Raw genomic sequence first — 15,281 nt, 5'->3', positions numbered from 1 at the left:
TTCAGCTTTCAACAAATGACCATGCTGATATGTCTGTTTTGACCAGGCAGAGGAAACCCTCTGCCGATATATCATACGAAGTAGGACGAATGATATTCAAAACTATTGTGAGATACCCGATGATTTAAATTGTAACGGGATATAGGAGGGTGGCAAAAGGAAGGAACAAAACAGCCTCCGCTTAAGCGCCAGACAAGTCGAAACCTGCCGCGAAGGAGCGTGCTAAATCTCAAAATCCCGTACCCGGCTGAGACCTCAGGGCGAGTCCTTGTCTTTGACCTCCAACCCAAAACCGAACTTCTGAACACCGCGGTGCTAAGCAACAACTTATAGAACAAAAACGGAACAACTTCAGGGTAGATTGGTGTCCTTTGTAGGTTTGCCAATCCAGAGCCTATACTACTGCGACCCGAACCGAATGTACCCTGTAAAACTACCTCTTTGAAGACCACGCTTTCAGCTTTCTAGAAAAGAATCTACAATCTTGTCATGCTACTTCCATTTTATTCTGTCGAGACATTAACGAAACCCAACTTCCTTTCCTAGCTCTTCTATCTATTCATTGCTATAGCTTAACGACTAGGGTTAGTAAGTTTTAACAATTTTCATTTGCTCAGAATTACTTGCCAATTCTCTTCGCGCGCGCGCATTCCTACGTGGTCACACGACGCAGGACAAGTGCACTTGCTGGGTAGTTCATCTACTCGCCACTCACTCGCTCTCCGGCGGTAGCGTACATACGTGACGGTTCGTGTCCTCGACGACCGTGCGACGTAACGGTAAGGATGGTGGTGAGCTTGTGGCCGAGAACACCGGGGACGATGGTGGTGAGCTTACGATGTCAGTGGAAAAAGCTTCCAAACGTTTGCTGTCACGTCAGCTAATACCGTTCCACGTGTCAGTCACGAATTTCACCACGCCGTGTGCCTTATCGGCCCAAAACAACTGACATACAGTGAAGGTTTCCACGGGGTGTCACTGTGCACGGTTCCGCTAGACTGGTCCTGGGGGGGTACACCTTCGTTTGAAGGGAAATCTTCAAACGGTTTTACAAAAAAAAACTAACCTCGAATCATATCTATTATCTTTACCTGTCACTACAGAACCGTAGGTTTAACGTGCTGGTGGTCCCGTGCGTTTAGGATTTCGTGCAAGTGGTTCCACCTAGCAAGAGCTGATTTATAACCCTATTTATTTTTTATTTTTTTTATAATTTATACGGTTTTACACTTCACTTACGTTCATTCGGGCAGCAACGCTGCGTCCTATGGGACACTCAGTCTCCTTGTCAGCGGCTTCTATGACCACTTTTTTTCCGTAAATATCTTCTCTAGCTTTCACTAATATTCGTTAACAACTTTTTCACGACTTAACTTTTACTTTTACTTAAGTTTTACTCGAGTTATAATTCTCGCACAATGTACGTTTTCGTCTACTTTCCGATGAGCACTATCGAACTTGTCTCTATCGTGGTCAAACTTTAAGAGGCAGCCTTACAAAAGATTGGGATCTATTATCCCCCTTATGTGCGAACGTTTCCCGAAGTCGTTGTGTTAGTGAACGTGGCCTACATCCGTTCTGTCATAGTTCGAAAACCGCCAACTTAGACCCATCTGGTGTTTCATTGCGAATAGGGATCAGAGATAGAGAACGTTTTTTTGATAATAGCGAAGGCTAGTTTTGATAACTGTTCAAATTTAAAAAAGAAATAATTTTTAATTAATTATTTTTTTTTTCTTTTTGAATAGGATTGGAAGGGTGTCAACAAATTAAGGGATCTTTATATTTTATTAGATGGAAGTCTGTAACCTCGTTACAAAATGAGTGACCAAATCATGTATAATAGCATTCTATTATAAACGGTTGAGGTCAGTCTTATCAAATCTATAACAAAGTTAACAACTATAGTGGTGACAAATCTTTAACCGTAATCCGAAGATAAAACAGTTCACATGCAACTGATGAATTGTCTTCGGTTGAACGCATTTCCCATAAAGGGACTATATGTTCACATAGAATAATGCTTTGTATCCCTACAACCTACAATAAATGTAGGATACCGACCCGAGCAAAGCTGGAGATCAAATTGAAATCAAAATTTGCTGTCATGATGTAGCTTGATCTCACTTAACGGTTGACTTAACGGTTAACACAGTAAAAAATGAGAGCAAAATTTTACACTGTTGAATCAAACGGAAAACTAATCATGCTTTCAATGAAATCAGTTTGATTACTAAATTTGAAATGGTTAGCATCCATGCTTCTCACGCTGAAAGACTTGAGTTCAAATTTCACCCCGGACAAGTCACGAATTAACTAAAATGTGTTCATCAATGATCGGTAGTTCAACGACATATGAACTTAAATTACATTTTCAACAAGACGTTATTAGCAGAACTTGTAGTTAAGTTGTTTTCAATTAAAAAACTCTTGACTGCATAATGAAAGCACAATATGATATCAGACTTATGTCGCGACAATTGAAATCAAAACGAGTTTTTCAATTATGATAGGAACTGCAAACTTTAATATCGATTTGCTTTCATTTTGTTAACCGACTTTGCTCGGGGACACTTCACCTTCATCAGCCGTCAGCAACAAGTTGGATCCTCTTTACTGGTACCAGCTCCGATAAGTTTTTGCCATTATCCTTTCGGTACACTACAACTTCGGGAACCATACAATGGTGCAACGGAACGATTTACAGCACGCGGAGAGGAGCGGAAAATGAATCGCATACTGCGCATATGCCATCGTCGGTCGCTGGGCAAGAACTGGAGCTACAAGTAGGGTCATGCGGAGCAAGTTTTCCCACTTTTTCCAAGCTGGCGTCAGCGGAAGACCCATGAGTGCGATATATCTACACCCGCATTTCGAGTCTGCTTCATTGTTGTAACTAATGCGAAGGCATCATCGCATGAATGGATGTGAGATGTACCCACGCACAGAATTGGAGTAGGCACTTGATTGAATAAACATTATTCCCGAGATCGTTCGTTTGCTCGTTCTGCTTGCGGTTCTACACTGAGGGAGATATCTACGTGTGTATAGGAAATACAAACCTGGGTGGTGGGTCGTATGATGAGAAGGGCCATCCAGAGCCGGAGGAAGCCAACAAGTGGTCCGAATGCAACAAGTAGGTACGCATAGTCGCCGCCGGATCGGGTGATACAGGTGCCAAGTTCGGCGTAGCACAAGGCTCCCAGCGTCGACAGGATACCACTGAGACACCAAATGACAAGGGATGAACCGACGGATCTGGAAGATGGATGGATAGTATGGGGTAGGTGACAAATGTAATTAAAAACTTCTCGCAGAAAATGCTGTTGATGATGCGGTTGGTTGAAATATACAGTATTTCCCCTGTTAGTGGAGTCGCGAATGGAGTTTCAAAATAAGCTGAAATTGATCAATTCCACTTGCGTGCAGAAATTAATTATATTTTTTTTACTAGTTTCAAAACGGGGGAATACTGTAGACATGTTTCTTTGATTGCAGTCTGTTTGGTTTGAGCAACAGCTTACGGGATGAACTGGTTTGACCAGTTCGGAAATGTTGTTATGCGCAAAGCGCATGCTTTAACTAGAATTAAAGAGGAAGGAAGTAAGAGCACAATGATAGAACAAGAAGATGTACATGAGTTGAGTTTGGAACGTTTGGAAGTGAGAAGATGCAGAGAACAGAGTTATTTCGATTTTGGTTGTTCTTTACTGTGTCGAACAATTTTCATTCGTAGGTACAAAACGAAAGAACGTGATTCAATGCGGTGCGGCAATACATTTCGGAGTGGAAGAATGCATTAAGAAGATGAATTGAATGAATGTTAAAAGTCTGATTTACGATCTGACGGGTAGGGTGGTGCGGATAGTCAGTTTTGTTTTTTGACGTAGGACAACATCTGTGATTTCTATATAGGGGTACACTTTGTGAAAACCAAAAATGGAACATGTAACAAAATTATGAAAGATTTTGAACGTTAATAACTCAGCTGCCGCTGGACCAATTTCAATAATTAGATTACCAATTGATCAGAAATATTCTAACGCGAATCGGTAAAATTCAAGACTATGTCATTTTTTCAAAATGAAACTATTGAAAATTGCACAAATTTGCAACTGTTGCTATGATAGTTAAAATCATCACCGATTGCCTGCGAAAAGCGTTTTCCCCAACACAGACTTTCAAGTTGAATTCCATCACCAAGTGGTGAGTGGTGGTGTTCTCCAGTACACAACGAAAGGCTGCCTGCAAGCAGCGAACTGCAGCCCACATGAGCATCCATAGAAGGAGGAATAAGCCGAAGATGTGCTTAAAATTACCATTTGTATTACTACTATACACTAAGTTTTTCTACCGAGCTCGGCAAAAATAAGTTTCACTGAGATCTCAGCAAACGTGACATTTGATTGCTGAGTCTCGGATAATGCTTAGCTGAATCTCAGCAAACAAATGAAATGTTTGCTGAGATCTCAGTGAAACTTTTTTTGCCGAGATTTGCACAGCCGAGCTCGGTAGAAAAAACTAAGTGTGTACATGGAATTTCAAGCTTACTGCTTATAGCATATTAGTTGTTTGCTTGCTCTCAACTTAGTGTTCATGAAGCGTTTCCACATTTTAACTGAAAGCTTTCTACGCCTGTACAATCCTATACCCTAGAAAGTCGAGAAATTTTCCATCTCGAAAAATGAATAGATCGGACGGGAGTCGAACCCAGCTTCATTCAGCATAGACTTACTTCGTAGCAGCACCCAACTGAGCTAAGGGAGTATCGTTTGTACCCTTTGCAAAAAGAATTAAACAAATAAAAATGTATCATCTTCAGTTATTTATGGTTTTGGTAGTAGTTCTGACTATTTAGTGATTCCGAAATAATAATACTAACAATAATTCTTCCTATTTCAAAAAATTTTTGAGGAAATTTTGAAGGTTATTCTAACGAAAATTCAAAGAAAATTTATTTTGGAATTCCGAGGATAGTTCAAATATAATTTTGAGGATAATTTCTAATGACTTCTGAGGAGTATTCCAAGGATATTCCGGTGATAATTTTCAGCAAATTTAAAAGAGATTTCCAAGGAAACTATGAGGAGTATGTCAAAGAATTAATGGGAATTCTGAGCAGCAAATGGTAAGTTCTTTTTTCAGAATCATTTTTGAGGAAATTGCTAGAATTATTAATAATACGGGTAGCATTGCAGACTATGGAGGAAATTATAATAGAACTATTTTTTTTCCAAAATTGGACACACACGATTAGTCATAAATAATTTAACCCGAGACGTAATCCATATTGGACGTAAATCATGGAACGTAAACAAACATTTCATGTAAGATTAGGTGTTCTCAAACCGAAACATAAGCAAGTCAACGAAGAAAACGTTTGATTGAATTGATTTTCTCGTTTCATTCAACTGATTCTCATGTCAAAAGGGCCGCTTACATGTGTCGATCTCAGGGAACTGAAATTTACATGACTTATTCGTAGTGTGAAGAAAAGGTTTGGGAAAAATGGAAATCCTGAAGTTTAGATTTTTAAATATTTGAAAATTATATGATTCTGGGTTTGGAAAATCTTCATGGTTTAAGGTGTTTTATTTAAAATTATGGATTATGGAGAAGATTAGGGGACGTCAGAAGTTTTCATGTTCCAAAACTAGCAAAAATAGTTGAAACGCCGAACTTTGAAATTTAAAATGGCGAACTTGATATTAATCAAATGGCTGAGACTTCATTCTTCTAATTCTGGGATTTTGGAAATTGGAAATGTTTCTAGATCTCATGGTGACCAGTGAATTCCGATTAGCAATTTTTCGGTTTTTTCCCGATGTTTGCCCGTATTTTTGATTTTTTTTTCATTTTTGCTATATACATTAAAATTAAGCATAAAACCGAAAGCCGATAGAATCACTTGGTAAAATGGGTCATTACTAAGAGAGCAGAATTTTTCCTGAATTCGGACCTGTGATCGATTTTTCAAAATTGGTCTATATTTTCACTTCCCGGAAAGTTTAATCGAAAATCTGTACAGGATTTTATCAGAATATTCCAAGGGGCAAGACAGCTGTACTCAAAGTAAATATATTTGCTGCGAGCAAATTTCAGTTGCTTATATTTACTCAAAAATGATCAAAGAAGTCTCATATTTTTCAACATAAGAAGTTATGGAAACAACCACCGTCTGATAGAATGTTTTCTTTAAATATGTTCGATTAAGAGCAAATTTAGCATTTGGCGTCAGATTATCAACTTGAATATAGCATGATGTCCATGAAACGGCAATATTTAGTTTTATTGTATCAAAAGATCCAAGTTACATTGCTTTTGTCCAGGCCAGGGGTCTCTTTTGCTTTCTAGGGATTGATGACCGTCGAAGTTTTTCGTGATGTGGTGGTGTGATTTCAAGACCAAAGAAGTTAAAATTAATACTCAACCTCTCAAAATCGATCTAAGAGACTTTTTGTTCTGTGGAATTAGTTTCTGGTTTATTATTTAGGGGAAATGACGGGTTCGGCATGCCAGAATATTTTAAGCAAACCCAAATTGAAACACTATTTTCACTGGATTTTCTTACGAAAACACTTCGCTGAATGCATGCAAACAATTCTTTATGCTTTCAGCTTCAATTTGACTATATTTTTACCACTGAGAAAAAGCAATCTAGCAGGGTTTTCTTGAAATGAAACACACGCTCTACAAATTGTAGCTGATTTCGAGTTGCCGATAATAGAACAGCAGATTTACATGCAGTTCAAATGGAACGGTTGCCGAAGAAAAACTGGTTGCCGACAATACTCGCTCTCACTAGAGAAGATTGGAGCTTTGTAAAAGCGTTTCAAAACAGTTTTTGACAATTCTTTCGACTGAAATTGTTAGAGCAGCTGGCAGCAAAAGATTGTAAACAAACCAATACTGCATATGTGTGCGTTCCTTAGAGAAAAAGGCTCTAGAAAGAAGGTCGCTGCTTAGGTTGCCGAGAATACGTAAATTCCCCTAGTTAATTAAGGTGTACAATGACCAGCAAAATAAATTTACAAGCTTCTATAATGGACGATCGATAAATCTTCGGAAATTTTCGGTAGAAATAGTCAGAGTGATGGTCAACTGTCACTAGAAACTTCCGTTGTTCCCCTGATACTCTTAGAAAAAGACAATTGAAAATTGTGATCAGAAACGGGTTAAATGTTCATCGCCTGTTGTTGTTGTGATGATCCACATTTAGCACAAATGGAACATTGGCGAATGTGGTCTTTAATGTAGCTGTTCATCCCAAGTCACAATAGATTAGTTTTGGCCAACTTCATAGTTGATTCTATTGCGACACTTACATGAGCGATCGTCGAAGGGATGCAGGAATTCCTGCATTTCTTTTTTGTCATGCTACTTAGAATTGTTCAGAATCCTCCATTTGGGATGACAGTAGTCCTCCCTGAGATTGTCTGGAATCTCCCTAGAATTGTACTGAATAATTTGCTGGGATTGTTTGGGATCCTCTCTGGACTGTCATGAATGCCCCTCAATTTTTACTGAAATCGTCCTTTTGACTGTGCAGAATCCCTGTTGGGTTTGCCCGAAGTCCCGTCTGATATTGTCCGGAAGCCGTACTGAGAGTATATGATAATTGTCTGAAATCACCCCTAGGCTAGTTCAGAGTCCCTCCGTCATAAATCCCCTTTTCGATTGACTGGAATCCTTCCAGAGATTGTTCGAAGTCTTCTAGGGATTGTCCAGAATCCCTCTGGGACTGTCCTGAATCCTTCTTGTGATTGTCCATCAGAATCCCTATTATGTGGTTGATAATGTTTCGCAGCGTGCTATACGGAAGTGCAATTGCCTCTCCATTGCCGAAATATCTTCTCGGTTAAGATTGAAAGGGCGCCGCTTAAAATGATAAAATACGTATAACAAATTTACAAATGCAATTAAGCCCCATTGAAATGTTGCCACTGAATTATCTTTGCTTGACAGCATCGGTTTCAGCACAACAACCAGGTTGCTATGTGTAAATGTTGTTGAGCAATGCGAGTTACTCAGAGTTACTCAAAATTAACTCTGATTATACTCATGATCGAAAGCTGCCTTGCCCCAAGGAATATTCTCAAACATTTCCATTTTCCTTTTGAATCTTTTCCCAGCGTTTATTTCAGAATTCTCCTAAAATAAGATTGAGATTCTCTCTGAGAGTCCATAGAACAAATATTTATAATATTCTAGAAATTCTCTCCAGATCCATCCTAAAAAAAACATGAAATTCATCTTCAGATTTTCTTCGAATTTTTAAGATTATTCTAGGAATTCGCTGAAGATTCCTACTATAAATCTATTCCTAATTTGTTGTGATTCTCTTTTAAGTTCCCAAACAATTTTGTTCAGAATTATCTTGGACTTCTTCTCTAAATTCTTCTGCAATTTTGCTTAGAAGTATCCTTAAAATTATCTAGAAATTTGTTTCGTGATGCCCTTGGATTTATCCACTGCATTTTCTTCTACCGTCTCAATGACGCGTTCATCTAGATAAAATTCATAAATAGCAGATTCTTAGCGATGGGCCCAATCTTAGATCCATAGGCCAACATTAGAGCTATTTACCCTATATATAGAATGTTTGAATCCTCTTATAAACCGGAAATCCAAACTCCGCCTGAAGAATAAACTTCTCATATTTAATCATGTTTTTGGACCGGCCATGCTTTACGCTATGCCAATATGGACAAGTTGTTGCACTACCAGGAAAAAAGCACTTCAACGGATTAAGAAAAAAAAAGTTCTGAAGATGGATGGATATGTAAGGACATCATTGAAATCTGATAATTTTCCGTCGTTGTTACAGTTGGATGAAACTGAAAGTAGTAATACTGAAACAATCTGTTTTCAACTTTTTCTCAAGAAATTTATAGGGAATATTTTTCGTACTTCCCAGATTTATTAATTTATCTATAGTTCAGCGCCTTCGACCACACGGTCGTACAGACTGCTTAAAATGACTTATTCCTATTCTTATAGACATGGCAGACTTCATTGAAGGCTCTGCAGCACACGTTTAATGGATTATGTTGGCCGTAGTTGGTTCGGTGACTAGGAATCAACAAGGTTTTCTGATTTCGTAGCTCGCAGACAGGTACATGCAAGCACACATGCGGAAGTATACTGTTACAGTCGATTTATCCGGTTAAAATGTCGAAAATGTACAACCTCTGGAGCATCTGCTAACATCTGTTCTCTAAAGTTTGCATTCCAATAAGTGCACACCGCTGATCGTAAGGTGGTAGGTTGAAGGGATCATTCCAAGGTAGACCCCGTAAAGCGTACCTGATGAAGCGTTTCTGAACTCGTTCGATTCGTTGGACATGAACATTGTGATATGGCATCGCATACGCTTTAGCAACTGTCGTTCACAATTGGAGACTGAGTACGCGTAAATGTGATGACTTTACATTTATCAACGTTCGTATGCATTCCATTTTCCTGGCACCATATAGACAACCGCTCAATGTCAGCTTGCATCGCACAACAGTTCAGAGGTGATTGTATCGCTCGAAAGATGTTCAGTAGACTGATGCAAAATTTGACTTTTTCGCTCCACATTGCTTAAATGGTTTCAAATCGGGTCCTGACTAACCTCCCAAAGTTACAACTCATTTGGTTAGAAACAGACTTCGCACAAGCCATTTGAAGTTTACATGTAAATTACTATGGAAAATCTCAACTTTTTGTTCATTGCCTTCTAGTCTTTTTTTCATATTGAGCTGTAAAACAGTTCGATAGCCAGTCTTATAGAAAATTTTCTCAGCAACAACTTTGCTGAAGACCGTTTCTATGTAAAACGAGACAGGAAAAAGTTATTAATTATTTAAGAGATTGGTAAACTTATGACATGATCAAGCAGCTGCTCTGTAGGCAACACTGTATTTTGCAGTGTGACATAGTAGCCATAATTTTTGTGTTCTATTCAACGCCCCAGAAACACCAATGTTGCCTGCTGAGCAGTTGATTGAGCATGATCATAAGACATCAGTGCATTGAACCATTGATAACTTTCGATCCTTGCATTTAATCAAAAAGTGGTCTTGAGCAAAGTTGTAGCTTCAAAAATTTCCTACAAGTACAGTTGAAAGCTTTTGAAGCAGACAGATATGGTGAATTATTAGATAGACATGAATAAAAATCTTGGTTTTACCATAGTAATTCCCATACAAACTTCAAATGGTTTGTGCCATCTAAGTTTCTCACCAAATGGGTTCAAATTTTGAGAGGCTAGTCAGGATTCGATTTGGAATCGTTTAAGTATTGTGCATCACTCTAATGTTCAGGTCATCCGCATATAATATCTTTTCGAAGCACAGAAAATTGCAACGGTCATTTACGAATCACATAATGATCAAGGGACCTTGTGGCACACTCGATGGAATTGCAAACTCAACGGATTTAGCACCACGAACCTCATCGAAAGCTTTACGGGACGATCGATTCGAGTCCAGTCAATTTATGATCCAAGATGGTTGACCAAGGCGATCCATTTTTAGCGAGTTCGTGGGGCACATAAATAGCGTCCACTTGTTGCCGTTTTTCGATTCTGTTGATGAGCTTATTGGTATACGACATAAGATTCGAGGTAGTCGAGCGTTTTTTCACGAATCCGTGCTGAAACTCCGAGATCACAGACTGCACAATCGGATACAATGAGTCGTGAATCAAACTCTCAAAAACTTTGGCCAAACAGTTCAGATTGGATATCGGACGGTAGTTATCTACACTGAGCATGTTGCCTATTTTAAAAATAGGACTTATCGACGCAAGCTTCTACGCTTCGGGAAGGACACCATCACGCTGCGATAAAATGAATATTTTTCATGCGACGTAAATGTCAGACATATAGACGTTCAGGACATTATAGAGGGCTTACATGATATAGATACTTCAAAAGGATGTGGTCCTGATGGCATTCCCCCTGCTTTCATAAAAAAATCTAGCAGTTGAACTAACGACACCACTGTGTTTGCTCTTCAATAAATCTTTGGAATCTGGAATATTTTCTAAAATTTAGAAAATCTTCATATAGCCTATTGTTTAAGCCGTTTAAAATCTGCCATACAGAATCATCACGGTATTGCCATTATCTCCTGCATTCCAACGTTGAGAAAATCATTAATGAAAAACTATTTGTTCAAATTAATAACAAAATAACTTGTATGCAACACGTTTTTTTCAAAGGCCGATCAACCACTACTTTGCTGCTGGTACCACGCCGTCCGATGCGAAGATGAGCAGAGTCAAGCAGAACGATGTGCAACCAAGTGGTACTCGATTATGACGACTGGGTTTGAGTAAAACGTTTATTTCATGAAAACAGTGATAAAATGATCATTCGTACATTTTTCAAAAGTTTTTGTTGGGAAATTGGAAATGAAAGTATTGCAGATGATTAGTAGAGTTATTTCCTATCGATTGATGTATTTGGATTTTAATTTCATATGTAAATGATAAAGTTACAAACGTTCAAAACCTAACACTATTTTGTAACACATTTTTTTTTTATTTATTTGTATAGTCCAGAAAGACGTAGTTCTACGTCAAAAATGCGTTGAGCGGTTGAACTTACAGCCATTAGAGGCTGTAGAGACCCATCGTCCAACGTACTCCACCTGAGTGATATCCTAACTAACATTTTCAGCTTTATAAGCCTACTTTTCCAGCGTTGTGCCGTAAAGTAGCTGAAACAAAGCTGCAGATACAGCTACAAGCAGAAGCTAGCAAAATATGTTTGAAGAGCGTTTACTCAACTTTGTCACAACCATTATTCAATTTGTCGTCGCACTGAATAACAGCAGCCAATAAACGCTTATGTCACTTCTATGCAAATATTAATCAACTTTCAACTGGTAGCTGCAAAACAAAGCTAATAAAGTGAATATATTACTCATTTGATGGCTTCTATACAACCAACCACTCTTGCTGAATAACATAAACATCAAAAGTGCTTTTTCAACAACTAAACAACCTGTACTCAGCTAATAAACTGTGTTAGCGCTATTTCGGAAGCATTTTCACAGTCAACTAGGTTTATTTTTAGACATGTGCAGTTTTAAAGCTTTTAATCTGCTCCTTTACAAAGCTGAAGTAACTTGTCGAGAAAAGTGATTCATGTGCACTATTATAAAGCCTCTACTCAACGAAATTATTGTAGAAAGTCATGTATATTTGTTTACGTCAGTTCAAAGTGTTGGCGTAGCGAAGTTGGTAGTGTCAAGGTTTGCCAATACGGTCGTCTCGTATTCGATTCCAGGTTCCGGTGCAGGTTAAATAATTTGGTGGTGTGCTTGAACTAATTTCGATTAATTTGATTCTCACAGCAAAATAAACTCAATCAATTCCTCCAACAAAAAAGCGTAAACAATATTTAACCCGGCTTCAACAGAAAGCTGTGTAGTTATTATTGGATAACCAGAAAAAATTGAATAAGCGCCTTTCAAGTTCGCACACAACTAAACAGCAGGATAACAGCTTATAGAAGCGTAAATGGAAATGCAATAAGAGCTTGTTCAAACCGTCCCAACAGTCATAAGTAGCATATTAAGTTCGCCAGATTTGCGTGTATAGAGGTTGAGTAAAGGCAGCCTCATATCGTATAACATTTGAATACAGCATGAGGCTTTATAAATTAAATGAGTAAAGCGTTTACATTGCGAAAATTGTTAGTTGGGATGTTTTTGTTATCGAAGTAGCAATCGGATATTCTGGTTGCTCAGACCACCCTGCCTAGCAACGTGTTTTCCCTAGCAACGAATTTGTTTGAGGACTAATTTTTCATCATTCCTAACGTGTAAACCGTACGAACAAGACGTGCTTCAATAAAGCTCTAATTTAGTTTAGCACAAGTAGTTCTCCCGTTTTTCTTTCGAGTCCCGTTCCGGTAACCGAATCCCAATAGTTTTTGATATTGAAACATCGCTCATAAAATACTATCGTCATCTGTTGATTACACTATGGAGGTCAGCGCACGCAACAGATGGCGGTACTGTTCAAACGTCAAACTCCGTACTAGCTGACCATGCGCGCCGCCGATGGTCACACTACCAACTGATAAAATAGATTGAACCTATCGTTTAATGGTTTATTGATCAACATCATATGGAGAAGTATTTTGTTGTTTCAATCCATGTTTTCTATGCTCCACTTCAAGCTTACACAAACTTTCTAAACTAATTTTATCAATGGAAATAAACACAATGAAACTTGAACCAAATTCATCGTACATACAAGGCGGTGCGGATTTCGTGAATTTTGTGGATATCACGATTTTTGCGGATTTGTAGCGAAAAAATGGCTAAATTCATTGTGAAGGCACGAATTGTTTTAGGGAATAATAACCACGATTTTCCATTTATCGTGTATTATGATGTACACAAGAGCAGTGATGCCCTAGGTGATGTCAACATTTCAGTTTAAACTGAATTTTTCTAGTTTTTTTTTTAATAATAGAATTTCCACTATTATTTGCAAAATATTTTGAAGTATGATTACCAGTACAGATGCTTACTAATGGATATTTTAGGTCGCTATTGAAAATTTAGTAGATTGCTGAATTTATGTATGGGCCCAAACTAGGAGCATTTAGGCCGACAATACATCCATTTCCCCTATTTGTTACATTTGGTTAGATGCCCTCAATGTGATCTTTGAAAGTTAATTTAAAGTACTAGTCTTAGATATTTCACTTGACTTGACCGTTCATAATGACTATGTGACTACTACTAGGTTTCAAAATGGAAGCTTCAGGCTTATGCGGGAATATTATAAGTTGAGTTTCGGCGGGAGAAATATTCCAGTTTGAAAATAAGAAGTGAAGATATCTAAACTTTTATGCAGCGTGCTGCAAATAACACGAAGACTTTTTCCTTTAGCGGAAATGCCTGTGTCATCGGCGAGCAAAGATTTGTCGCAACTCTGAGACAAATCAGTGACGTCCGAACTGAAAATTTTATACAATATAGCCCCTAGAATAGTACCCTGAGAAACTGCAGCTCTAACAGGTAGTCGATCAGTTTTGGAATTCTGATATTTTACCTGTAGAGTTTTGTCAGTTGATTAATTTTGTACTAGTTTCAGAGTGGAAAATTAAGCTTTTTCAATTTAGCAATCAAACCTTCAACCGAATGCTTTTTCTATGGCTTAGTGGACTAACTCCAGTTGAGCAGCCTTCAGATTTGTTTGAACGACTTAACCATTCAACGGTTATTGATAGCTATGCATGAAAAAATAAAGTTCGTTGCAATTTTTGAATTTCCTCCAAAACCGTTTTGAATTTTTGAATATTGTGACGAACAGTTCCGAAATATGTACTCATTGACGATTTCAAGCGGTCGGTTACTTGACCATGAACTACATTTAAAACGTGTATCCTCGAGCAAAACAATACGTCAATTTGAGTGGAACCTTCCACACCAAACGTAGTCGTTATGCGCAAAACAAAAAAAAAGAGAAATGAGTAGCCAGTAAATCACACGCGTTATTTGTTATGTCACATTTCAACTCGAATACCAGCACCACCCTAGCAATCTTCAGAATCCCCAACGTGAACTCCGATACCTGGTTCATCATTATACTCACTTGGTATACATGAACACTCCAGCAGGTGATACGAAGATGCCGGACCCGATGATCGTTCCAACGATAATCGTTATTCCATTGATCAGCGTAATCTTGCGCTTCAGGACGACCTTCTCGCCTGCTCCTCCACCTCCATCACCATCCTTCTGAGTCAGCTGATTTTCCGCCTCGTTAACCATCGTTAGTTCACACTGTCCACCACAAGCTTTCCCTTGGATTCGTGGTAATAGCCCCTTCTCCCCTTGCACACAATCACGCTACGGTAGCCGACTTTTATAATCCGATTTGTAGACGTTATACCCACACACAATTAGCTAAATTACTTCGCCGGCACGTTTTTGTCGTTCACCAACGGTTTGTTCAGTGTGCCGTTTCCTTTTATCGCTTCTCGTGCTCTCCGCACGATTTACGCACGCACTCTGATTCACTCACTCACGACGACGGCGGCGTCGTTTCACGGTCAACCTTCTTCTATATGATCACTTGCTGCTTTTACTCTGATGTGTGCCAAAAAAGCACCACTCGGTAATGCGAAAAGTGAAATATTCGAAATACTATAAATATAAAAATATGTCACAACGGTTCCTAACTTTTCCGTCTCAAGTCACTCAAGTCCCGCGACTGAAGTTGCTGCTGCGGTGATCACTTCTCCCTATACTCCCGCAGTTGGGGAGCGA

General features: G+C 38.6%; 1 protein-coding gene across 1 annotated transcript in view; it reads right to left on the bottom strand.

The window, feature by feature from the left end:
- Nucleotides 1-15,052, bottom strand: part of JhI-21 (Juvenile hormone Inducible-21) — a 51,302-nt gene extending 36,250 nt beyond the window's left edge. Inside the window, exons 1-2 of the mRNA XM_065239566.1 lie at nucleotides 14,605-15,052; nucleotides 3,063-3,258 (exon numbers count right to left, since the gene is read on the bottom strand). Of these exons, the coding sequence (XP_065095638.1) occupies nucleotides 3,063-3,258; nucleotides 14,605-14,783 (375 nt within the window). The 5' untranslated portion in view covers nucleotides 14,784-15,052. The remainder of the gene's footprint in view (nucleotides 1-3,062; nucleotides 3,259-14,604) is intronic.
- Between the last annotated feature and the right edge of the window lie 229 nt (nucleotides 15,053-15,281).

Source organism: Ochlerotatus camptorhynchus, unplaced genomic scaffold (assembly GCF_037179485.1).
Source record: "Ochlerotatus camptorhynchus isolate MF236.1 unplaced genomic scaffold, CSIRO-AGI_Acam_v1.1 ptg000056l, whole genome shotgun sequence".
NCBI classification, from domain to species: Eukaryota; Metazoa; Arthropoda; class Insecta; order Diptera; family Culicidae; genus Ochlerotatus; species Ochlerotatus camptorhynchus.
The sequence above is the reverse complement of the archived record's forward strand: the minus strand, read 5'-3'. Positions and strand labels throughout refer to the sequence as shown.